The sequence below is a fragment of the Gymnogyps californianus genome, chromosome 3 (genome assembly GCF_018139145.2).
Source record: "Gymnogyps californianus isolate 813 chromosome 3, ASM1813914v2, whole genome shotgun sequence".
NCBI classification, from domain to species: domain Eukaryota; kingdom Metazoa; phylum Chordata; class Aves; order Accipitriformes; family Cathartidae; genus Gymnogyps; species Gymnogyps californianus.
In genome coordinates, this window is record NC_059473.1 from 51,117,789 (window position 1) to 51,143,742 (window position 25,954).

The following is a 25,954-nucleotide window of genomic DNA, read 5'->3' on the forward strand; positions in this document are numbered from 1 at the left end:
ACCCCTTGGAGAATCACATTCTCCTCTCAACTGTCCAAATGGCTAAGAAAAGGGAGAGAGGGGATGAAGAACAGCAATATCACCACTATCCACTTTAAATTCTTAAGTAGTTGTGCTCAGAATGACCTCAGTAGAGAGTATACTTCAAATAACACATGCATGCAAGTACGTTGTTATGCAGCTAAAAGGTAGTACAAATGTGAGACATGCTCAATAGGTCCCAACTATAAATAAAGTATCGTTCACATTTTCGGTGTTTTAGTTGCTGATCCTACATAGGCAGGATCTGAGCCTGCTGAAAATTATGATTCATTGTGTACATCTGCAATAAAAACAAGTTTTATAACATGCTTTCAGCGGTACTGTTTTCATCAGAGAGAAAAAAGCATGTCTAGCAGGTGTGTGTGTATATATATATATATATATTTCAAATGACAAGTACCATCAACTCAGATTACGGGGGGAGATAAGGGGTCTGAATTTTCCTCACGTGGTATGTAAACCCTGTCACCAGGACACTTAACAAATAGTATTCTTCTGGAAGACTATTTGGAGAGCTGAAAGTCAACTCTCAGCTTCTAGATTTTTCATGTCCTAAAGCTTCTTGGTAGAAGAAATTTGAGGGGTTTTTTCAAAAGTTACCAAGATAGTAAGCTTTTGCTATTTGAACAAGTGTATGACTTAACACAACGTTTTTGTCCAACTTGAAAATGAAATTCAGGAAAAATTGCCAAAGGGGTGAGTGAAGAAAGTTACCTGATTTATTCATTCCAGCTGGCATTTTTCAAATAGGAAAAAAAAGTTAGACAAGAAAAGAGAATTTCCATTCAGTTTTAGACTTAGGAACCTCACTCCAGGGCACAATCAGATATACTGAAATTCCCCCCCAAAATGAATGCAAGTCCTAGAAGAATAGGAAAGAACATAAAGGGAAAGCCTACTCATGCAAAGAGGGTCTAGGAAAGGCAATTGCTAAAGGAGAAAAAGTTCCTTTACTTTTCCACATTTTAACACTGCAAATAATTTCAACACAGAAATTTTCCTCTCTGCAAAAAGATCTGCATGTAGAGATTATGTGACAATACAGCAGATTAATACCTATTCAAAACGGAATATCACAACATTATTTTTAAATTTTGTATATGGAAATAGCAAATTTGTCTAAAAGCAAACACTTTAAGTAGCTCCTCAAAAATCTAACTGAAATGCATAATAAAGAAAATGCTGAAAAACTGTTAGTAAATTCTTTCCAAGTGACCTAAGTCAATGAAATGTAATCAGAACAATTTAATTTAAACAGAAAAATCCGATAGGCTCATTATCTTTGCTTTACAGAGAACAAAAAGTACAATATGTCCATTTAAGACTCTTCATTCTGGAAGAAAGCAGTCCTCAACTTTATCTGAAGTTGGGATTTTATACTAAATACATGAAAGTTTAAGGAAGCCCCAACAAACTATCTTCGATATTAGAAAAACTATCTGTGACTGGACAGTGTGGGTTGCCACACTCGCCTATAAAGTGAAATGACTATTCAATGAGTATGTCTGATCATAGGAAGCTATCTAATAATCACTACAGAACCTAATCCTACATGGATGAGCTAACACAGTTATACTAATACTGTACTGCAGCACTGCTATGCCATGAAATAATTCTACTAATCTAAATGCATCTCAAATTCACATTCCACTTTTTTTACAGTGCAGAAGAAAGAAAATTGGAAAAACAGTTAAAGAAATGGACAGAGATCATTCCACTTCAAAATGCCAGAATATAGAACACCTTATCAAATTCTTATTTAATGCTTATCACTCTTTACTTTGTATGAAAGGGTGTGGTGAGTAGGAACAAATTTACATTTATTGACTTTATGAATTATCTAAATAAAATGTAACCAATAGTCATGTGAAAATTTATTGCTAATTATATGCAATTAATTTCATGAAATTTATCACTTAATATGCCCAGAAAAACATTTACTTCAAAAGAAAAGCAGACTACTTCAAAAACATGCCATTTATGAGATCTCATCTAAGCCTTCTACAGTTTTCTTTCTGTAAACCATGATAAATTCACACAATTAAAACTTTTGTTTAAAAAACCTGACTTTTCACTGCAGTTTGCTTGCATCCTGTGAGATTACAAAGTTCCAGTACCAAATAAAAGCTAGCTTTCTGCTCTTTAACAATGACATTCTGTTTAGGTTTTCAACAAAATAAGAAAATCTTTCAAGTTTTCCATACCTTACAAAACCTTTTAAGGTATTGTTTTATCTGCAATGATTTTTTTTGTTTGTTTAATTCTAAGGTTAAATCTAAGACTTGTCATTACTGCTAACCATTCAGTATGTGCAATATGCCTTCTGAACAAACTTTATTAATTGTGCCTAATTATTGCAGGCAACCAATCTTACTTTCTGCATGTGACCTCTACTTACAGTAGACAGTTGAAGCTCTGAAGTTCTAGTTGAATTACCATGCACTGCCATATCCACTGAGACCTTCAAAAGAATTTCGTGTACACGATTCAAAGCTGTTACAGCAATTACTCCTTTTCACATACTGTTTCACATTTTTGGCTGAATTAGTCTAGCATCAAACATTCAGCTTTCACTCCAGAATAAAGCTGTTCAAGCTTGTTGAACACAGACTTTCCAAACTTCGTAAGTAAAGCAACCAAGCCATCCCTTAATTTCTTTGGATGAATGAAATAAAAAGCATTTACGTGTTACTGTAACAATTCTATACCCTTTCTTATTGTCTACTGAGGTATTTTGTACATTTTCAATTCTAGAATATTCTTCAGCATTACTACCTGAAAGAAACAAAGATCCACACAGATTACCAAGTCTTTCTTCCATGTTCATTTCCTTGCCTTACTCCTACTTGTTATTTCTGTTTAGATATGCAAAAAATAGCTGCTACTTAGAGAATCCTATCTCAGACTGAACGATTCCCACCCAAAATACTGCATTCAGTTTTGTGACATACTTAAACCTAGGAGGAAAATATTAAGCCGATTACAAAATCTTGCAAAATTAGATCTGAGGACATTTCTTTATAAAATAGCAAGTATTAACAGAAGCTGAGAAAACCAACTATGTTAGAAAACATGCTTCAAATACTTGGAATAGAAAAGCTCAGGCAATAAATTTAATTTTAAAACCCCCTCTTTTTCTGACATGTAAGCAATGCAATAAAATTTCAAAAAACAGTGAAATAAGGACCCATGGCAACAGACGCTTCACACAGAGGAATGACATGGAACGGGACAGGGCAAGCATCTTCCAAATTTATAACTTCCACATTCCAATTAAGGATTTTTTTAACTTCTACTGTAGCCACTGTTAGTAAAGCACAAGATTTAAGAGTAATAAAGAATAAAAAAAAGCCCCCAAACACCAAAACCCACCACACACCACACCACCAAAAACGCAAAACTCATTTTTCTTTACTGTCACTAGGTTCATGAAAAAAAAACAAATCTGCTTCCAAACAGCTGAAAAAATCCTGCTAATTTTCTTCACCTCACGTCTTCCCCACCAGATAAACGAGGGCATTATCACTGTTTAATACAAGTTTTAATTGAGTACTGTCACTGGTGGGAAGAAAAGTGCGGAACCACTACTTTCCATATCAAACAAAGCAGGTAATTAACAGCTATTCTGGCACAATCCCTTATCATCAAAATACACAACACTGTTAAGTTCTCTCAATGCCAATGCTTTGCTTCCACAAAGGAAAGCTGATGTTTCAGGGTCACATTCACTCCTTCAATACACAGGCATAAATTTACTGCTCAGTCAGACACCTATAATTAAACACAAGAAGAATATAATTCTAATATTCAGACAGGCTTGCATACGAGTGGGATATTTCCCCCTGTAAAGATGATTGCCTTTCATTTTTTGGTTTCAAGTAGCTACAGTTCACTTAGTTTTGATTACATAGCAATTAGATATGCAAATACAAGAGATCTAAAAAAATGCTTTTTCAAATGTCAGATTGTAAGCAATCAAGCATATTCTTTTCTCCTGTACACACAAGCTATTCATTAAATAGCTATTGTCTTAAAAACATTCCAACAGATTGCATTTATCAGAGGTTTAGAAGCAAATATGGGAGTGCACGTTGCCCAGAACAAGTCTCATCAGGGAATGAAAATGATCTTACAATTAATTTAATGTATACATGATAGTGGTTAACTAAGTTGGAACTAAATACCGTATTCTTTGGGCACTTTTCCCACTACTGTTATTATCAATACCTAAGGCTCACTGTATCTTCAAATTAACAAAAACTCATTAGTTTGTATATTTAATGATACTGTGTTGGTAATAAATTTCACAGTTAAAAATGCAGAATTATTGAATATCAATATTTTTTTCACTGTATATTGAAAATATGGTCATATAAAGAAAGTTACTATGAAACCACGTGGTTAGTATAATTTTGGCAAGAATATCCATTTTGACCCCCACCTTTTTTTTTTTTTACGGACCACAGATATATTCTATTAGAAGTGTAGACTTATAATTTCATGCACCTAGATCACATATATGAGCTTGGTTCTTTGTGACACATTTCATGGGGCCTCTTAGAAGCAGCCCACAGTTTCAGAGATCTACTGATCACAGGTTAAAATGGTGGGAAAGGATGTTTGGCAGCAGCTCTGAAGAGCCTGGAAAAGCAGTACTGCAATATTAGATGGACTAGTCTATAAAATATTGTTACCCACAACTGTGTTCTGCCATTGACAGTTTGAAAGCTTACTCTTGCAAAACTCTAAAGAAGCAAGAACAAAATGGGATGGGGCAGGCGTTGGTCGGTTGTTTCTCTAAATGATCACAAAATCACCTCCAAGATAACAGGAGGGGAAAAAAGATCCCTAACAGCAAGCCTGTGTTTTCAGTGACTCAGCTGTGAGGAAATGTACTCTAACAAAGGAAGCTGAAACAGTTCTTTCCTAAGGCTTAGCTTTTAAGCCAGGTAACTGAAGTAAATAAAATGCTTTCCCAGTTGATTCCATGATTGCCAACCATCCTTCAAGATATCTCTCGCAGGAGCACAGATCCTTTTTCAAGGTCAGGAGAGCAGCAAAAATTACAAGAGATGCCCGATTCAGAGGTCTGTTTAAAAACCTGAAAAAAATCAGTTTAACTCTGAAGCCTAGCTGTAGGCCCTGAAATATTCTGGAAACTCTGATCCAAGGAAAAGCTGGAAAGGCTTTTTAGAAAAACTGACATTTGTGAGCTAACAGATTAATGTGTGTGACAAATTATTTGACATTTTGAGGGTCTTCAAATTTGCTTAATTTTTTTGCCTTTAGATGTTCAACTTGATTTTATCTTTCCCTCCTCTTGCAATAAAGGAGCCTTATTTAACCAGCCAGTAAGGGAAAACTCATTGCCTGTCAGCTTGCTGTTGTTGCCCATGCAACGTTTATATTCCTTCTGTTGCTTCTTCCCTAAGGATCACTATAAACAACTGTTTGAGCAGCAAATGTAACCTGCGTATTTAAACTCCTACCCACTACAGCCTGACGTAAAGAATGATACTGCTCACAGGGGAACCCAAATATTCACTCCCAGTGGTGCCCCTGCAAACACTCCCCCATCTATTACATGGCTCTCCAAGGAAGACACTGGAAAAATCCTGTATCTACTACTGTGAAAGGCCACGATTCGAAAAGCATACTCAAAATGCCAGATTCTCGCCAGTTTCTGCATCTGGCAAGATTGGTGGTACAGCATTATCTAGCCAAATTTACTACACTTAATACTCCAACTTGCAAAAACAGCCAATTGGAAGTGGGTTTAACAGGAACACAAGTAATAGGCCAAATATGATTCATTTTAAACCGTTACACTTTATTCTACCTGGTAGATTTTTCTACTAAAAGTCATGAAACACGTATTCAATTAGACTGCAAATAATAGGTCTGAAGCTTGCAGTAACCAAATAAAATCAGACCTCCTTAACCGAACTGAAACACATAATCAATAGGAAATTTTTTTTTTCTTCAAAACATTTGTTTCTTCAGGTGCATATAGAAGACACGGCAAATTCAAAGTATCTGATCTTTCTTAGAAATGGAGAAGTGAGGTTTTAAGGGAACGTTAATTTTACTACCAAATTTACTATTCCAAAAAGGTGCATTTCAAGCTAAATTGAACTTATCATTTAAAAGGCTGGATACTGAATAATTCCACTAGTCAGGCTGCAAAAAACAATTCTGGCATTTGCAATACCCTTGTCTCCTCACCACATATTGACTAATTTCCAGATTAGCTTCAGTATTTCAAACTGTATTAATAGCTATAAAATTTATCACTTATTTTGTCTTGTAACACAGTTTATCTTAAGACCTTTTCTGATTAATGGTGTTGTGAGTCAGTGTGAGTTAAGAGATTTAAGTTTTACGTCTTTTGTCAGTCAAAATTTAAGTGAACATTCAATTCCAGTGTTGTCAGCTTGAAACATAAATGATTATTTCAAAGCTACCTCAAAGACTGCTTGGTCATTTGAAGCTCACTTACTCACTAGGTGGAGAGTGAACACAACATATATTATCAACACAAAATCACCTATACTTTTCTCTATAAAAATTCATTCTAAATCTTAAATTTCTTTGTCAACTACTAGCTTTTAGTTTTCTTCAAATTATATACTCCAGTACATTTTGTCAGGTCAGCAGGCTAGTTAAACCAAATACTCCCCAAGACCCCCAGCAACCTAAAAATTAAATTCTCCTGAATACATATGGTTGTAAATATGTGGGACAGTTGAAATCAATAGTACTGCATCTTAAGTGGTTCCCAAATAATTCCATCAAGTGGATCAATTAAATCAGTCAGTTACTTCAGGTGAAATCAGACAGTCGGCTAAATGTGGTTTGGCATGCCAATCCTTTAGCAACGTCCAATTGCCAGGGAAGCATTAATCGTTTCTGTATGGCTGCAGGACTAAATGGTCCAGATAACCATTTATAAAAATACTCCAAATTGTACACAAGCAGTGACAGAGGTGGTATTAATGTGCTAGGGGTCCCATCTTTCAAAAAACTGCTTCTTCCTTATTCAAGACAAACATGCAATTGCTAAAGTGAACAGTAGCTTTTCCACAGAATGAACCACGTGCTGTCAGCACTTCTTTCCTTACACTTTCCAAGTACCACCACAGGAGAAACACTAAGGACCAATCAAGGTACATGATCACACTTACTAAGAAAAAAAATAAAGAAAAAAAAAATTTATGTAGACCCAAACATCAGGATCTGTCATCCAGAGTTTAAATAAAGATCCTACGGATAGAAAAGGAACTGGCCTTTTGACATGGAGAAACATGGGAGCCGGAAGAGAAAAAATACTGAGAACTAGGAGACCATGTCCATACTTTGGACGGGATTTTGGGAACTGTTCCCAGAGCTCCAGACTGCAGAGATGATACATGTACAACACTCAGACTATATCAAGAGAGGACAGGTGAACAGAAAGACCAGTTTTCAGCTTTTCATTCATAACACTGGGGTCTGATTTGGCTGGATATTGAGCTGGAAGAAGTTTTCTTAAGATAAATTGCTATCAACAGCGTTAATAAAAAAATCCAACAAAGAAAAACCACCACAATACCAACACTCAAAGAAAGCAATTTCAAAAAAACCTCCAAATAATTAAATAACCCCACACCAGAACATCCAATTCCTTTTTGCCTCCATGAAATGTTATCCTCATTGGGAACAGTCATACGAACCTTGTGCCACAACACATGGTCAGAATAGTAGGGAAAGATTGGGGAAAAAGTAACACCTGCACCAGACTTACTAACCGCAGAGAAATTTATCGTAATTTACATAATAAGTCTTATATCCAAACATTTAGGTTATATGCACTCACTGGCCACATGCCAGACCAAGGCATTCAATTAACAGGCTGTTCTTTGCTTTTGAAGAAAAACTCCTTCCATTTGTGCATGGAAAAACATCACTAGCATCCTTGCAAAATGATGCATAAAAGTGAGGACAGTTTGGTTCATAATTACATTGCCTATTTTACTTCTGTCAGGAATCAAAAGGGATTTCAAGAATTCTAGTTGAGATACCAATTAATCTTAACCTTTAATTTTTACTCATTCCTCATGTCACATCTACAAATTACCTACAGAAACCTCTAGCCAAGTCTGAGGGCAACATCAGTATCTACTCTCCGCGCCTCTTCACACTCTCCGCATCTCTTCAGCTACTACATTCAGAGTTCATGTTCCAGTAACTTCAAGGCAAGTAAATAGTGCAAGTTCACCAATCACTCTGACTCTTAGGAACTATTTTTTAATTATATTTTCGCTGTTGGATTTTTTTCTTGCCTTTCAGATGGTTTTCTGCATGTTAAATTATTTTAACTGTCAATTAGTCAGTAGCATGAGAAGTCTGTCATTGATTTTCTTATGCCTCATGTTATCTTTCTTGCTTGAATTACTCAAGTCCCCCAGTTGCAACACTATTTTAACTCCAGCATTTATATCATTCGCTACCTTCATGCAAATATATAAAGTGTTACCAGAAACCAAAACTCAGTTTAGTGCACTTTCACAGCATCTCATCGTATTTTCAGAGGATAAATGAAGCACCATGGAAATTAACCCTCCTTTTATTATAATGATTTATACAGCATATGACCATTCAGAAGGAGGTCAGCAAGGACCAAGATGGAAAAAGACACCCAGCGAAGATCTCCCTAAAGAACTAAAAGGAACCATATGTCAAAGCAAAGAAAATGAATATAACTTATGAAACAAGGGAGAAGTTTGTGAAAGAGGGCCAAAAAAAAAAAAAAGAAATAAAAAAGAAAAATGTTGACCTAGCTCAAAACAAAAGGAACAGAAACATTAAGAAAGAGAGATTCACGATCCTACAAAGACTCAAGAAGAAAAAAGTCTCCCGTAGCTCTTGCTATGAAGATATAACTGCTCCGTAAATTATTTTGGATTGCTTTCTACACTACTGTGCAGATGTTCATTCCCCAGAAATATTAGTTCTTCACACATGAAAACATCCTGGTGCTTCCCAGCAACTCTGTGGCAAATTCGTGACATTTTTGTACCAACTAAACACATCCTCCCTGTACTGATTCCACCCATTCTCATCAAGTTTTATACATAATTCTATAACATCTAATGAAACCAACCAAGAATTTGATATTCCCATTGTTTTCTTACAGCCAGAGTCTTCCTGTTACTTCAGCTGCCACTTACTCCATTCTGTCAGGCACATGCAACCTATTGTCCGAATGAAGTCACTGTTCTGTAGATTTTACTTTCAAACACCCAAAACCATCCTAATGTTGTCTTCATTTCAGGCTATTAAGGTTAGAGGATAAGATTTTGATTATCTTGTGGGAATATAGTACTGAATTGATTTATGATCCAAATTACACTCAAGAATTACTCACATTAACAAATTTGTCAAGCAAGCATGAATACTGTGTTGTGTGTGTTCCATAGTGAGTTTGTGGCACTTAACAATCGAATCAGATAATGTACATGAATGTCAGATTCTATTAAGTTAAACAGTCTCCAAGCAACCTCAGTGCTGGCCATTGCTAAGTTAAGTGTTCTACTACTGTAAGAGTAATAAGTTTTCTTTAACAGAAAAACAGATTTGTGTACCTGGCCTTAACAAGCATTTGAGTAAGTTTTCATCCTTTCATGCAGGTACTCAACACATACTTGAAACTGAGTTGTTACGAGTTTTAAACACATGTTTTTTTTAAGATATACTCACAGTGTGCATGCACTTCAGTGAGTCCTACATTCATCAAAACATTCCCCATTTACTGCCCAAAAAGATGTGAAAAGTGTGAATAATTATCAGACAGAAGCTGCTAATTATTCTCAGAAAAGGCTAATAAAAATGTGCAACTGTCTGTCAATAAATCCCTCTCTATAGCTGAAAAGTGTAAAGACCAACAATAAAATCTTGCAACTATAGCTGGATAAACTGTAAAGTAAGAATGCTGTCCCACTGCATACCCTTAAAATCTACATAGGTACTTGAATTTCATCGATATCCTTAATATACTGTACTGTAGGCCATACCTAGCAAAAGAGTAACCTGTGATTAATAACATCCGTTTTAATCTAAGTCTAGGCAAGACAAAGGCTAACACAGAGCCAGCAGATCTGAGAAAAGTGGAAAACTGTCACCATCTAAAAGCAAGTTTAAATGACAAACCACTCAGACATTTTAGGAATTATAACTTGTGATTGTTAACATACAGTTGACTTTTCCAAGTTGAAAAGGAATCCAGTATCTTGCTGCAATGAAACACTACAGATTACTTATCTCTATCTGGAAAACAATAAAGTAGCAGAAAGTCAAATATCTCTATCTTCTAAATGTTCAATTAGTAATTTACGTATTTATTTTCAGCAAAAGTGGTATCTTATTTTGTGCTTACTCTTCTGCTCCATGCAAAAGAGCCTTCCTATCAGTCTCAACAAAATTGCTAAATCTGACCCCAGGATGGTAAACAACAACCTGTATTCTGCCTGCCAGCAGCCCCCCAAAAAAATACAGAGAACCAAGAGCTGCCAAGAACTGATATCTACTCGGGAAACACACAGGCATGCTGCTTTCCTCCTTGAATCAACAGGTTCTGACTCCATTCCCGCATTTAAGTAGACTCCATCTTCACGCAGGACAGGGAAATTCCCATGAGCCTCAAACTAAGTACAGTCTTTCCCACACAGAAGTCCAAGCACAGTTTCACGACACTCAGCAAACACACTCAAAATGCAAGCCTGAACACAAACTATTTCTGGTAAGCAAGCTTATAATACCACAAAATTAATTCTTAAGAAAGTTCAAAAAAAGCCAGCCATATATCAAACATGAAATCATCCACTGAAGGGCAGGCCAATAGGTTAAGGTTATACCCTAGAAAAATCTAGAATCCAGAAAGAGTTTAGTGGTGCTGATAAATGAGAACGGTGGTAAAGTCTGCAAAACCAGTAGAGTTGTCCTTCACAGCGCATCATGAAGATAGGGAAATATCACTGAATCTATCATTTGTGGAATCTCACAAGAATAAACTCCCTCATTTTAGTATTATTAGATAATGCTCAACACTATTACCCCTGCAACAAAAGATTAAAGTTTTAAGAAATCATATGACTGTACATAAGAATGCCTATACTCTGCTAACACAAAGTCTCACCTAGTTCAGTAACCTGTCTCATCTTTTTCTGCTGAATAAGTGTGGAAAAACTTTCAGGTTACAGTAGATTTTCATTATTTAAACCATTCACTTCTCACTACTTTGTGTGGTGGGTTGACCCTGGCTGGATGCCAGGTGCCCACCAAAGCTGCTCTATCACTCTCCCTCCTCAACTGGACAGGGGAGAGAAAATATAATGAAAGGCTCGTGGGTCAAGATAAGGACAGGGAGAGACCACTCACCAATTACTGTCACGGGCAAAACAGACTCGACTTGGGGAAAAATTAGTTTGATTTATTACTAGTCAGATCAGAGCAGGATAATGAGAAATAAAACCAAATCTTAAAAACACCTTCCCCCGAAACCTCCCTTCTTCCTGGGCTTAACTTTACTCCTGAATTCTCCACCTCCTCCCCCTGCGCGGCACAGGGGGACGGGGAAGGGGGGTTTGGGTCAGTTCATCACACGTTGTTTCTGCCGCTCCTTCCTCCTCAGGGGGAGGACTCCTCACACTCTTCCCCTGCTCCAGCATGGGGTCCCTTCCACGGGAGACAGTCCTTCACGAACTTCTCCAATGTGAGTCCTTCTCATGGGCTGCAGTTCTTCACGAACTGCTCCAGCGTGGGTCCTTTCCACAGGGTGCAGTCCTTCAGGAACAGACTGCTCCAGCGTGGGTCCCCCGTGGGGTCACAAGTCCTGCCAGAAAACCTGCTCCAGCATGGGCTCCTCTCTCCATGGGTCCACAGGTCCTGCCAGGAGCCTGCTCCAGTGTGGGCTTCCCACAGGGTCACAGCCTCCTTCGGGCATCCACCTGCTCTGGCATGGGGTCCTCCACGGGCTGCAGGTGGATATCTGCTCCACCGTGGACCTCCACGGGCTGCAGGGCGACAGCCTGCCTCACCATGGTCTTCACCATGGGCTGCAGGGGAATCTCTGCTCCGGCGCCTGGAGCACTTCACTGACCTTGGTGTCTGCAGAGTTGTTCCTCTCACATATTCTCACTCCTCTCTCTGGCTGCAACTGCTACTCCCCTGTAACTTCTTTTCCCTTTCTTAAATATGTTATCACAGAGGCGCTACCACCGTCGCTGATGGGCTCGGCCTTGGCCAGCGGCGGGTCCAACTTGGAGCTGGCTGGCATTGGCTCTGTCAGACACAGGGGAAGCTTCTAGCAGCTTCTCACAGAAGCCATCCCTGTAGCCCCCCCGCTACCAAAACCTTGCCAGGCAAACCCAATACACATTGCTAGACAAAGTAAAATGTACATAGATGTTTGCAGACACTTTTGTCAATACCTCAAAACAATTCAGTATGAATTGTCCCCCAAGCTTTTCAAAACTTCTATTCAAATGCCAGATACAAACAGCTGTGAGCTGTAGCCTAGTCAACTTTTTATAACACAATTAACATTTTCTGTGCTTCCCACCTAACAAAAGCTTAGGAGTAATTTTGCAGAAAGATAGTTTCTACCATAGTACAGATTAAGATGAGTCAATTACCGTTCAACAGACATAGAATTTTAATTTATAAAATAGAGACTTGTTTATACACAGATGTTCAGGCAATGATTCAAGATTCCCTTGATATATACTTTTTCCACTACACTTTGTGCTACTTTTCTCCAATTTCGAGATAATCTAGATTCTCTTGCCTCTTGATCATAAGGGTTTTTTGCTCACAGGAAACTGACAGAAAAACAAATAAAAGGGAAGTAAAGTATAATACAAGTTGGTTTCTACCACCCTGGCTTTGATTACACTCCTCCAGTCTACAGCTTCCAGTGTCTTTAACAAAATACTTCTTTAATGCCATTAAGTCACTTATCTCCATATCTGATTAGCTCAATAACCAGTTAACTATTTACCAATTTAACTGTTCTCAGAACAAAATGACATATAATCAAGTTTTGATATAAAGTTAATCATAGTCAAAGGCTTCAGCTACTTTTCACACTACATAGGAAAACATATGTCTTAATAGTGTTAAAATCTGCCCAAAGCTGCAACTTTGTATTGAGCGCATGCAGAAATATATCCAATATATACTGGATATATTCAGTATGTAGCCAATAAAAAGCAAAGGTACATATGAAATAAACCTATCTAAAAGATGCATTGCATTGGATACATATCAGTAATATTTTCTGAAAGACTGATACTGCTTTGCAATAATTCTTAAGGCCCTCAGGCACCTAAATTTTTCTGTCCTTCAAAATAAAATCATTCTGCTCTTGAAAGTAAGAGCGTTCTTCAGACTGTTAAGTGAAAAGATTTTTGCAATAAATTACTTCAAATAAGAAGGGTTTGTCAAATCTTATATAAAACTTAAGGAAAACATTTTCTTCTTGTAAAATTCACATTCCCATACATAACTAAGCTAACTGTACCTACACTGTATTCTTCACTACCGTCAATGGGAACTGAACAGTTTTTACTTAATGAAAAGATGTATGCAGTAAGATTTCAAAGACGATACTCTATAGAGTCTGGACTACAAAACCCCCATAAACAGGCTTAAAAGGAGTAAGCCTTCAGTCAGGGGTAATTCAAGAAATAATGTCTGTTACCTTCAACATTGCTGCCTTTTGAATTTCCTGAAGTATAGTTTCTACTAGTCAGCCTTTAGCATTTAATTATGTAATTAAATCAGTAACTTGCTAAGAGGAATTCTATTTTTTTCTGTGATGACTTTTTTTTTTCCATTTTTGTACTATTAGCTAATAGCGTAAACTCATCTCTTCAGAGGGTCACTGTTCCCAGACTACCAGGGATATAACTCAAGAGACTTTTGTTTTGTGGGTGAAAAGGCAAAAAGGCCATGCTTCACCAATTCTTTAATAAAAAATAATAATAATAAAATCCAGCTTTACAACTCCTCCTGCATTCAAAATAAGTGGTTACAAATGCAATAAAGGTTTTAAAATTGGAATAGAAAAGCCTATTTTTCTGAAGTACTACTGAAAAAAAAATACTAGCTTACAAGCAACCAAAATTATTTTCATTACATCTTATGTTTTACAATGAACTTCTAGGAAAGCAAAGTGGTATCAACCACCAAATATATTCTTAAACAAGCTTGGATTCTAAGCTAGAGGATTTTTCTTCACCACACAGCTACATACAAATTCTCATACAGCTGAAAATGGTACATTCTTCACTGTGTATTAAAATGGCAGTTTTGATGTTGAATATGTAAGTTCAGTACTACCTTTATATGAATGACTTTTTTGTTTAAAGTTAGTTTAAGAATAAAAGGTCAATTACCACGGTGGTCAAAAATTAAGTTTGAAGAAAGCCTCCCAAGTTTGATGAATCAGTTTCAGAAATCAAACTTAATGCAGACACGCATACTTATGAGAAAGTGTGTTTAGAGGAAATGTCACTGTAGAAGATGCCAGACGCTGAAGTTAATTGTTCCCAGGGTAATATCTTAAATACTGCATTCTGAATGCCTTAAGTAATTTTTCTATTAAAAGCTTATAACCTGAATGCAGTAGATTCAGGAACATGCTGTATAGGTAATATCTCAATCTTAGCTGAGCAGCCTGTTCATACAATGACTTTTAATGTATAGTCACAGAATTTGATAGCAATTACAAGGAACATAACTACCAGTTTGGCAGTCTCTTATATAGACAAGCTGCAGCCTTCATGTGAAACAAAAGTTAACAAAGCACGATCCATGATATCCAACATGCTAAACTGCCACTGCACACTGCCTCAGCCAGCAAGTTTCTGCTAAGTAGAAGTCAATTAATTTTAACAAATAGTACCCTTAATGATGGATATTGACAAGGGATTCTGATAGCTATATTTCTAAATGTAAAAGTAAGCATCTGACCTCCAGAAACCCCACTGGCATTGTCAGAAAGGGATTTTTATTTTTTTTTTTTTTTTTTTTAAATAAAAGGACAGTCATTCTAGTCATGTATTACATATATGGACTTGCTTTTCACTTTCACATGCCGATGTCCCCAATCACGTAAAGAATTTTTTTTTCCCCTGTTATTCCTAATAGTACTGACAAATACTCAAAAACCCACCTTTGCAACTAGTTACAGAATTTTTTTAAATTGCCATTCCAAACCGTGGCCATGATTTCTCAACACAGATATATGAAATTGTCAAACAGCAGCAGCATGCTTGTGTGTAGAGGCAGATTTTAGAGGCAACAGGCCTGAGCCATGCAATTTATTCCCAGAAGACAAGAATAATGATGGCTGGTCAACCTTTCATTCTGAAACACAGAACAACTTTACCATTTGCTACCATATGCTAAATATATTACATTTCAACATATGTGTCAGCACCACAGCTTTATTATTTGTTCACACATAGTACTTTTCACAGAAGGTAAAAGTTGAGCATCCTATAATTAGGGTAGCAATAATAGGGCTTGTTTAACAAGACAGACTACAAAGTACATATTATTTAATATCAGTAACTTCACTTTATAAGCTAAACTGAATGTTTATTAACACCTTCCATTGGAAATCAAAGCGTATCTGATGGTATTTCAGAGACTAAAAGGTATTAAAATACTACAAACGTATAATACTTCAATTCTATACTGCATGTAAACGTAGTAAAATAACCTGATCACAAGACAGTTAAATTTTTCCACTCTGATCTTTTCCTCAAGCTTTGCATATGTACCAAGGATAATATTTAATTCCTTTTTAGCCTTACTATTAAAAAAACCCAAAAAAACCCCACCAAACCCAAAACTGGAAAGTCCAAAGAAACAGAATTATCTATTTACTGTGACAACTCTGCACCAGCCAAAGGTCAAGATTGGTACTAACCGAGAGCTTGTCTTTCGTGAACCCTTACGTAATTTCTGCTTGCAAGGTGAACAGTGATGTAGGAACAAGCTGTAGGTCAGGAACCACAAACCAGTTCAAATGATCTAATACAGAGCAAAGTGCAACAGATTTGAAGATGTTGCAGTGGATGAAGGCATTGAGCTCTTCAAATTTAGAATTGCATAGCTACCTGCCTTTCTCTTTGAAATAACCAATTGTAAGAAATTCTGTGTATCGTAATGAGATGCTTTCTCATGAATTAAAAATGAATGATGCCCTCTCCTCACACACTGTTCTAGAGGAGATTCTTTACTAGAAGCAGGAAGAAATGGGGGGGGGGGGGGGGAAATGGAGTTGACCAAGCCTGCCACAAGCCAGCAGCCTGATGCCATAAGACTGCATACCCCTCTAAGTGAGATAATGGTAGTCAATATGTTCAAGAGCACAGAGCTGACTCCCTATGGGTGTGTCAGCGTCTGTTTTATGGAATTCACGTACGACGAGCAAGATGACAAAAACCAATGTTTTGCTTATCCATCATTGGACAGTCTTCCCTTTTATTAAGCAGTATTCTTTGATTGGTGTTAAAATTGCTGGTTTTCCTCACTACCTAATGAGAGGCGCATTCAGACTAAGGCAAAAATGCCTTGGTCTTAATAAAGTTATACATTCATTAGATTTTGATGAATGCGTGCAACCCCTCTCCCCTCCCCAATAATCTCCTTCAAGTACGTCCACGCTCTAATCACAATATTTTCAGCACTTAAGGTTTTGATTTTAAATTTGTCTAAAGCTGCCTAGAGAGATGTTCTGATTACCAGCTGAGCCTCAGATACAAACAATTTGAGGATTTCCCTTGCTTTCTGGGGGAAATCTGTCAGCAAGTTTCAAGATTTGATGCTAGTTCAAGTGATCTGGCCATGTGACAAAGATTTCTAATTCATTACTTCTGTTCATAGGCTCACACAGGAGAGAAAAATTTTCTACAGAGCAAATCCGGATGGCTTATTTTCCAGCATGTCAGTCTTTGTATTTTCTCTTGGATTCTGCAACCAATAGCAAGATAGGAAGAGATGGACAGTTTACTCTAGGAGATGCTATTTAGCACCATGTAGCTGTCACATTATAGATTGACACTGGTTCAGCAATTAATTCTTTCCCACATCCAATAAGGTTTCTTTTATAACTAGTACTGTGCAATTAGGTTTGCAGTATGAAATATACTTGCAAAATATACATACAAATTAACCTGCATTTCTTATCTCCTCCAAATTTCAAAGCAATTCAGTCAAAAACTGGAAAAAAAAACTGAATACTCACTTTTCTAAATAACATTGACCCTAGATGAAAGGAAAGGGTTTTAAAAAACAATTAGCGTAACCTAATCTTCCATGAGAGAATACTATTACTTCTGTATTTTATACTTTGAAGTGCATTAGCATTTTGAAGTAGAACCTGCAAAGAGAGAAGCCCCTTGAGAAAATAAAAGAAAAGGTGGTTATCATTAAAAGGCACTGACTGCCAAAGAAGTTGGTCATCTTGCACTGCAAGACTAAGGAGTTCACCTGTAAGTATAATTCCTCAGGAAAAGAGGCATAGAGCCAATAGCAAGAAGTGTACTTACTCCCAAAACTGATAGATGTCACTCGTTCTTACTTTAGTCTGTTTATGATCACCATGCCTTGAATACAGCTTCCAAATCTTTATTTTTAGAAGAAACATCTTATTGGGATGCATAAGAAACTGCATCATAATCAATGATTATGAAATTCTTCCTACTGCAGCAACAACAGTATAGCAACAAAAAGTCCAGTCTGAAAGAGATAAACTACTGACTAATACTAATCACCTCAGGAGAGCAAAAGAGCTATAGAAAGATTAGGAATGGATGGCATGAAAATAGGTTTTATCAAGAAAATTATTTGGTACTCAATACTGGTTTAAAACCAATATTACACTATTTGGTATTCAAATAGATTATACTATTATATCATTCAAATATATTAAACTATTTAATATTCAACACTAACTGCAGTATCTCATGAAATCATCAATAGTCAAGTACTCTGTGCTCCAAAAATATCAGACAATAGACAACTTAGAAGAGGTAATGGGCATTAAAGTGCTGACTGGATCAGTTTGTGGCTTTTAATGTGCACGAAGTTCTAGCCCATCTGCCATACAGAACTCGTCCTTCTTGAAGACAGCTTTCCTTTTCTTACTAAACTTCAAAAAAACAGGTGACTCATACTCACAAGGTCTCAGCTCCTCTAAGCTTTTTCTCAAAGACAAAACTCCAGTAACTCACACTGCCTGTTTTCCTTTGAACAACTACCAAAAAAAAAAAAAAAAAAAGTGTGGAGAGTGGGGGAAATCAGTCCAAAAATACCACTTCCCCAGACAGTAAACCTGCCCAAGCTATCTAGAGGTATGACTCCCCACAGGAGAGGACAGGTTCTGAAGCACAGTGGTGGGAGGTCGTGGGCATTAAACACAACAGCTGTCTGGACATGGTCCTAGGCAACCTGTTCTAGGTGACCCTGCATGAGGAGGAGTGTTAGACAAAAGAACCTCCAGAGGTCCCTTCCAACCTCCACCATTCTGTGATTCTGTAACAAACGTTTCACAAACTCCGAGACGTACATCAATGTTGAACGGATAGGTCAGAACACATGGTGGCAACCAACAAGACTGCAGAGAATGTGCTTATCCTAGCTGGCAGCTGAGAGTAACGAAGGACATGGCGCATGCACATGTACTACACTACCTGGTGGTGCATAAGTCCCTGCCCTGCTGATAGCATAGAAACAGAACGTCTTTGGTAGCTGGACATATCTTCAGTGGGACCTAATATAAAAAGCGTTCAAAGAATGAAGGCTGTACAGCTCTAGCAAAAAAGCTCTGTTAGTCACACCCTGGAAAACAGCTACCATACCTGATGTGGAATTCATTGGGCCACTTTGGTTTCTCTTCAGGCTAGTACAACCAAGGAGGACAGGGAAGAGATGGCGGGGGGGGAGGGCAGGGAGGATTATGACATGTGGGCCAAGGAACACACAGCAATTTCCAGAAATCTGAAGTAATCTTTACTGTTCTAAGTGCTTTCTATGAAAGAGTCTGCAAATGAAACATTTACAGGGGAACGGGTCTCCTCAGAAGAAAAATTGAGGCCTCAGATGCATTTTTTTCTTTCTTTTTACACCACTGTAGCTGTTTGAAAGTATAGCTATGCTAAACAACTAAGTGTGCTTTTCCACACCACAAAGCCAATCTGCAAAACTCTTAAGGATGTATCACAGCATCACTGTTAATGACTATCTTAAATATACATACGTTCACTACTAACAGTGAGACATTATTTCTGGACCATTAAGCTTGGGGTCTCAATCTATACTTACAAGCTTTCTGAAGAACAGATGCCTAAATGTTTTACCTTATGATATCTATGAACATAAATGAACCAGAACTAACATTTTTATTCAGAAAAAAGTTACATAACCTAACTCCTGATGAGCTACCCCAATCTAGAATTACCATTCCTAAAACAAAGAGGGAGCAGCAATAAACTTAAATTCTGCCCATAAATGAAGGTAAGAATTGTATTATTGATAAAAATACAATGTCTTTTAAAAACTCTGTTTAAATAGGAAAAAAGCTGAATGAACTTTTAAGTACTTGCTTCTTTTAAGGTATCAGTACTTCTCTTCGGAATTGATAAGTTTGAGAATTCACTCGTTGCAAACTAAATTTTAGTATATTCCACATAACAAAGATTTACTTTGTTACACATGTTATCAGAAGTCTTAACGTCTAATTAATATACCACCTAAAAAGTGGCAGCTTTCAAGAGCAGATCGAATAGTCTTCTCTTATAAACATTAGGTGAAGTTTGCAACCTCTTAAAGGAAGGCAATATTTTCACTAAATCTCCTGCCCCAGGATATCTTTTTTTTTTAAACAATATGATAGAATATGTAAAAATTTCACTACTATTAATAGTCACAAAGCAAGATATGTAATTAAGATTGTTTGCATATTGGCAACCATACACTTTGCTTCAAAATACAGCATCTACACCCACACAATTTGGTCTGTCGGGTGAAGCACGCTGAAATTTTAATACTCAGAAATTGTAATGTCTCCTACCACCCCCCAGTTACAGGAAATCTGTATTTCAAAATCCTGTGCAAAAATATCAACTCTACAAGTTCTATTTACCCATTTACAGTTCAAAACCCCATAACAGCAGGACTCGTTTATATGTTAAATGTCCCCCCAGCCAAGAGGTAGAAGGAATTCAGGACAAACGATACTGTTTTAAAAAGAGAAACCTTCATAAATCAAGCACTTAAGACAATATCACCCTCTTACTTCTACAGAACCTAGAAAACCAAAAACTTTCTACGTTAGAATAGATCTTTGCTCAAAAGCTGGCAATCGAAACATCCAAAATAGCTATAGGTAGAATAAGAGAAAGGGTGGTGACAGTATTACAGCAGGTTATGAAAACAAGAGGCATCAAATGAAGTTTGAAAGCGACAGTCAGAAACTCTGGGAGGTCTGAGATTTTTAACTGGGTAGACATTACCTTTCTATTTTAATTGTTATGTGCTACATATGTATGAATAGAATGTATTATGTGGCTGATCAAATAAGGAAAAGAGGTGGTTTTCTAAAGACAGAACCAAAAGAAATAATACTTATGGGAACAAAGAAGAAAAGAGTACTGTTAAGTGCATATTTCAAAACTGCAGTGGAGATGCTGATGCAACTTCAGCAGTAGTAACCAGAGATGGAGGGAAATAGCTAAAAAATAAACCTGCAAAAATAAATTACTTCCAGCAGTTACCACCAGAGCAACTTGTCATTCAGGATGGCTCTATCCTGAAAAGTGTAGTTTCCCTATTTATATGGGCAGAGCAAGTATATTACACAACAGGGCAAGGAACAGCCCTAATTACACTGCAACTCCACCTGAACACAAAACAAATCCAGAAACACAGTGCTTCTTGGTTCACTTGGACAGAATTCACTGCCAAAAATACATTAAACATTTTTTCCAATCCACATTACTTGCACAAATCACTACTTTGGTATTTCAATACAAGAAAGTTATTAAGAACACCTTTAAGGTTAACAGCTCTTCCTTAGAAAAACACATTTAACTTCAATTTTTACCTTTACCTTGTGAAACATGACACAATTAGAAGTTAGTTATTACTGAACAATACTTTATAATTGCTAGGTGGACACCCCATTGCACCATTATGGAGCATGCACATTTAACCTCTTCAGGGTAGGTTGTGTTTTTTACTAAGTGTGTAAAAAACACTAGAAAGTGAAAAAGCATATGGTAAGAACACAACAAATAAGAATAAGAGAGACATGAGCTTACCCTCTGTTAGGAAATAAAACTATACATCTGAAACTACACTACCTTTCAAGAGCTTACCTTCTTTTTGTCCCTCATTGAGCCCTTCCCTCGGACCATTATCTTGCATCCTGTTTCTGCCTCAAGCTGTTTAGCTGTTAGTCCTCTGGGCCCAAGGATTCTTCCAACAAAGTTAAACTGGGAGGGGAGGAAAAAAAAAAAAAAAAGATTATTTCTATAAAAGCAAGTAACCAAAATTAATTTAAAATTTAACAAGATGTATTTGTCTCTAAAATATCATCAAGTGTTTATCGGTTTAGAACACTACACTAAATACCTGAGGTTAAAGAATGAGGCAAGTACTATTTTCATACATTCAATAACTATGTGACCCCTACTTTGTGGGATAGAGGTTTCAGGTGAAAATAGGTTTTTAAGTTTAACATCCGGTAGTCTAGGGCAGTGGTAGTCCTAATTTCCTCCTCATTAAGTCATATGAGCTCTTACAGAAACTACAAACCACCCTCCCCCCCCCCAACATGACCAGACATGCTCATTAGTAGGCCAACATGTGTATCACATCATGGAAACACACAGGTTCTGGCTGCACAACCAGACATGCACACAACTTCCATGTGGCGGGACTGATCGGGTGCCAGGTGTAGGTCCAGTCCCATAATGGCACAGGGCCTTCAGGAAAGGCCGCTAGGCCCACTATTCATTTGCTCCCTGCCTACAGCTAAGGAGCCTGCAGAAAACATTCTTTTTCACCCTTCTGTGCTGTTCTGGTGGGCTCGATCTGGACAGCAAACTGCTGGCTGGCCACCCACATCTACGGAAACTCTTCTTTATCTACGCGTGCCATAGCATTTCCTTCAGAAAAAAAAAAACCCTGAATCTTGTTACATATTCACTTTAGGTTTCATGGGCAACATTTCTGGAAAATATTGCATTTGCCATATATATATATAATGTGTGTGTACATATATATGTATATATGTGTATATACAGACACACGACAAAAGCACATGTCATTTTTTGTAAGTTGTATCCTTTACTCAGTTGTGCATACAAATAGAGCAAATATTTCATGTTCAGTTGGCTAACTTCAATATCAGCAGACAACCCCCTGCCTACGCTTAACACAGCAATACCACCATTTAGCCATACATAACATTACTTCCTAATTATTTTCCAGGGTTTTTTCCCTTTCATTATTTTCAATCACACATTCTAGAAATTATGACATAAATAAAAAAAGCACTAAGTGAAGGTAGCATTAAGAACATATAGCAGTACTCTGTGACAACTACAGTGCAAAGATGAAGCACCAGGCTCAAAGGATACATAACCCTAGACATTTCAGACTGAAGATTAAATTCAAAGAAGATATTAAGAGAACAGAAACTCTGCAGTAAGGACAGAAGCCTGGATATTTTAGATCCTGGTAAACAAAACTATTCAATGGACTTGAAGAAGTTGTTGGCTTTCATTTCTTCAGCTAATTCAAATTGGTTTTGGGTACTACAACTCAACATATTTGAAATCCTTATAAAACTGCAAAGACAAGAAATTATTTAGGAGTGAGCAGAAATTATGAACACAAGCAAATTAAAATTCTTCAACAAAAAGAAACATGTTTCACAACAGCTAAACTGTTCATAGGGAAGATACACTCCCAAAATTATTTAGTATTCCAAGCTCAAAAAACAAAGACATATTATGAAGTCTGAATCAACGGGGCGGGGGGGCAGATAAAAAAAGATTAAAGGCACTTGTGAATGCATACACACACTGTGAATCATAGGAAATTAAGGAATATTCACTAAGACTGGATAAAGCAATGAACCAGCTACAGGTGATAAAGTTCAGCCTTGAAATACTATCAAAATCCTGCGTTTGTTACACTTTTCATGCTTAATACCAAAATCATACCATTATCTTACATAAACAGCATCTTACTTGCCTTTCTCCACAACCACACTTCCTGCAGACTAAATCTTTAGATATCTATCCCATCCCACTGGTAAAGCTAAAATAATATTGCAAACCAGACTTTAAACCACTCCTCTAACCAACACACAAGTTGACTATCATTACATTCTGTATCTCCCATGAAAAACAGCAGCCTCTCACATTAACCTGGATCATGATTAAAAGAATAATCAAATTCCAAGATAAGATAATTTGGATAAAAATTTTAAATAGAACAGTTTATGATACCAAGAAAAAAAGCAGGAATCTGTATTACTCTCAAGCTTGCAACTTTATTCATGTTGTCTCAACACTATTTAGAATTGTGGCTTCTATTTGAGAAATTGCTGACTTAAACTGTAATGCATTCTGTTAAACATTAAGCCAGTTTCTTTTCCAGCTACTCCCAGAATATTCTCCTTATAAAGAGCCTTAATAAATTGTTCCAAGGTAGCTCAATCCTCTGTCTTTTCTTTCCAAACTGTATGCGTTAGCACTTTGAACCTTTTTGGATAGGTGCTATTTCTAAAACTCTGACCGTTCTTGTTACCTCTCTTGGGCCCTCCAATTTGTTCATTTCTTAAAGCAAGATGCCTGGACAAGGCAATACTTCAACTGAGACCTCAACACGGTTAAGTTACCCAGAACAATTATATCTTACAAACCGCATTCCTATTAACACATCCCAGCTTCTTCTTTCCCTCCCCAGAAAATTCAGTTCTTATGCTTGGGTCAACATTCGTTGACCCTGGATACTCTTCTCCATTACCTCTGCGTTGCCAGTTTTCCCCAGTTTTGTATTCATATGCAACTTTTATGCCCCCCTACAACAACATATTGCTCTACGTTTGTGTAATGAATTCCACATTGTCAACTTCAGGCACACTAATTTCAAAACAGTTTTGAATTTTAATTCCATCTTTAAAAGCATTTAGTACAACGTAATTGTTTTCTAAGCATACTTTCTATCCCACCAACCAAGTTATTCTTGAATGTGTTAGAGATCCAAGCTGAAGGAGAACTCTGCAGAACTCCACCTGAGGTGCAGTCTTAACTGAGTCATCAGTAATCAACTATCATAGTTTAAGCCTATTATTGCCTTAACAAATTATTCCCAAGCTTTTGTACAGATGGATCACTGTCAGTACTCAGTTCCTCAGAGTACCATCTCAAAGTCCTAGCTGAGAACTCCATAGGAAAAAACAATTGTGACTCTCTTGTGAAGGGACTAGGTAGAGAGAGTAGTGACCAGCAGACCACAACTCAGGGACAGTGTAGACTCAGCCTTCTAGTTGGACAATCTCGGAAGTTTTATCAGAATCCAGCTGTATGAGCAGCTACTGCTTCTCTTACCTGCCAGGCCAGCTAGATTATCAAACAGAATTATCAGAACCAGATACATCTGACATTCAAAAGACCATTTTTATCACACTTAACTCAAGATTTCTCATGTTCTTTGTCCCATACTCTCACCCAATCGCACTCTTCTTCGTGGCCTTGTGTTTCCCTACAAATAACACACCTGTTTAGGACTACAGCTTGTTCTAACATTTGTACAGAACCAAAGCTAGGAATATTTCCCTACAATTTCTTACAGCTTTTCTCGCTCTACGCTTGTCTAATCCTCTACGATTCACCTTACCCCCAGTGAATTGCTAGAAAAACAGCAGTGGTTCACAGATCAGTTTGATTTAAGACTGCATTACTTTGAATGTATCCAACCTCACACATGTTGGAATTAGAGAATGTTAAAAATTAAGTGGAAGTGACCCATGCTAAGATTAACTGCTTCTACATCAACAATACAGAAAAAGCAATCAAATACTTCATTTTCCTTCATCAAGTTAGTCTCTCTTTCCCCAACAATTAACTTATCTCTACACTCAATATATTTTTTGTGTCTAACATTTCCACTTGCGGTATTTCACAATTATTTTCCTGGTTTTTTTAGAAGAGCTGAGCTAAGTTTTATTTTTGTGTTCTCAAATCTTCCTATACAAACTCAAAATTAGAACTCAAAAAACAACCTCCAGAAGAACGTGTTTGTGACATGCATAAACACAAAAGCATCCTATGCATCACCTAGAATCCTTTACATTTTAGGAACAATGGAGGGAACCAGGAAGTATACAACACTAACAATATTCATGAAAAGCCAAAAATTAGAGTACCTAGTGGAGCTCAGGTGCTGAAGGTTTTTTTTGCTGAAGTTCCAACCAGTTACACCATGTTGCTCTCCCTCTCTGCCTGTTTCTCTGCATCGTCATTCTCATTCCCTTCGTTTGCTAGAAGTTTCCAGCACGTACAAAATATACATCAGCAAGATCCTGTAGTAAGACATTTGTTGCCCGTCTTTGAGAAGATGCCCAAAATACATACTCTTAAGAAAACAGACAGACAGCATATGTTGGGAGATTCTGTACTTGAGGATCTTTGTTACTGAAGGTGTTTAAGCAGAAACAAACTTATTAGGAAAAAAGTTGCTCTAAATCCTAATGTTTGCACCTACTCTGGGATATTAATGACTACTCTGCAGCAACTGATGCTTCCAAGAGCTGAACAAAATTTCTACCTGGTGTCCTACCTAACAA

General features: G+C 37.1%; 1 protein-coding gene across 10 annotated transcripts in view; it reads right to left on the reverse strand.

Annotated features, from left to right (window-relative positions):
- The window catches only part of QKI (QKI, KH domain containing RNA binding), a 167,973-nt gene that overhangs the window by 81,219 nt on the left and 60,800 nt on the right, over positions 1–25,954 (reverse strand). For all 10 annotated transcript variants that reach the window (XM_050894275.1, XM_050894273.1, XM_050894271.1 and 7 more), the window contains exon 3: positions 21,471–21,587. In XM_050894275.1, coding sequence (XP_050750232.1) covers positions 21,471–21,587 — 117 coding nt within the window. The remainder of the gene's footprint in view (positions 1–21,470; positions 21,588–25,954) is intronic.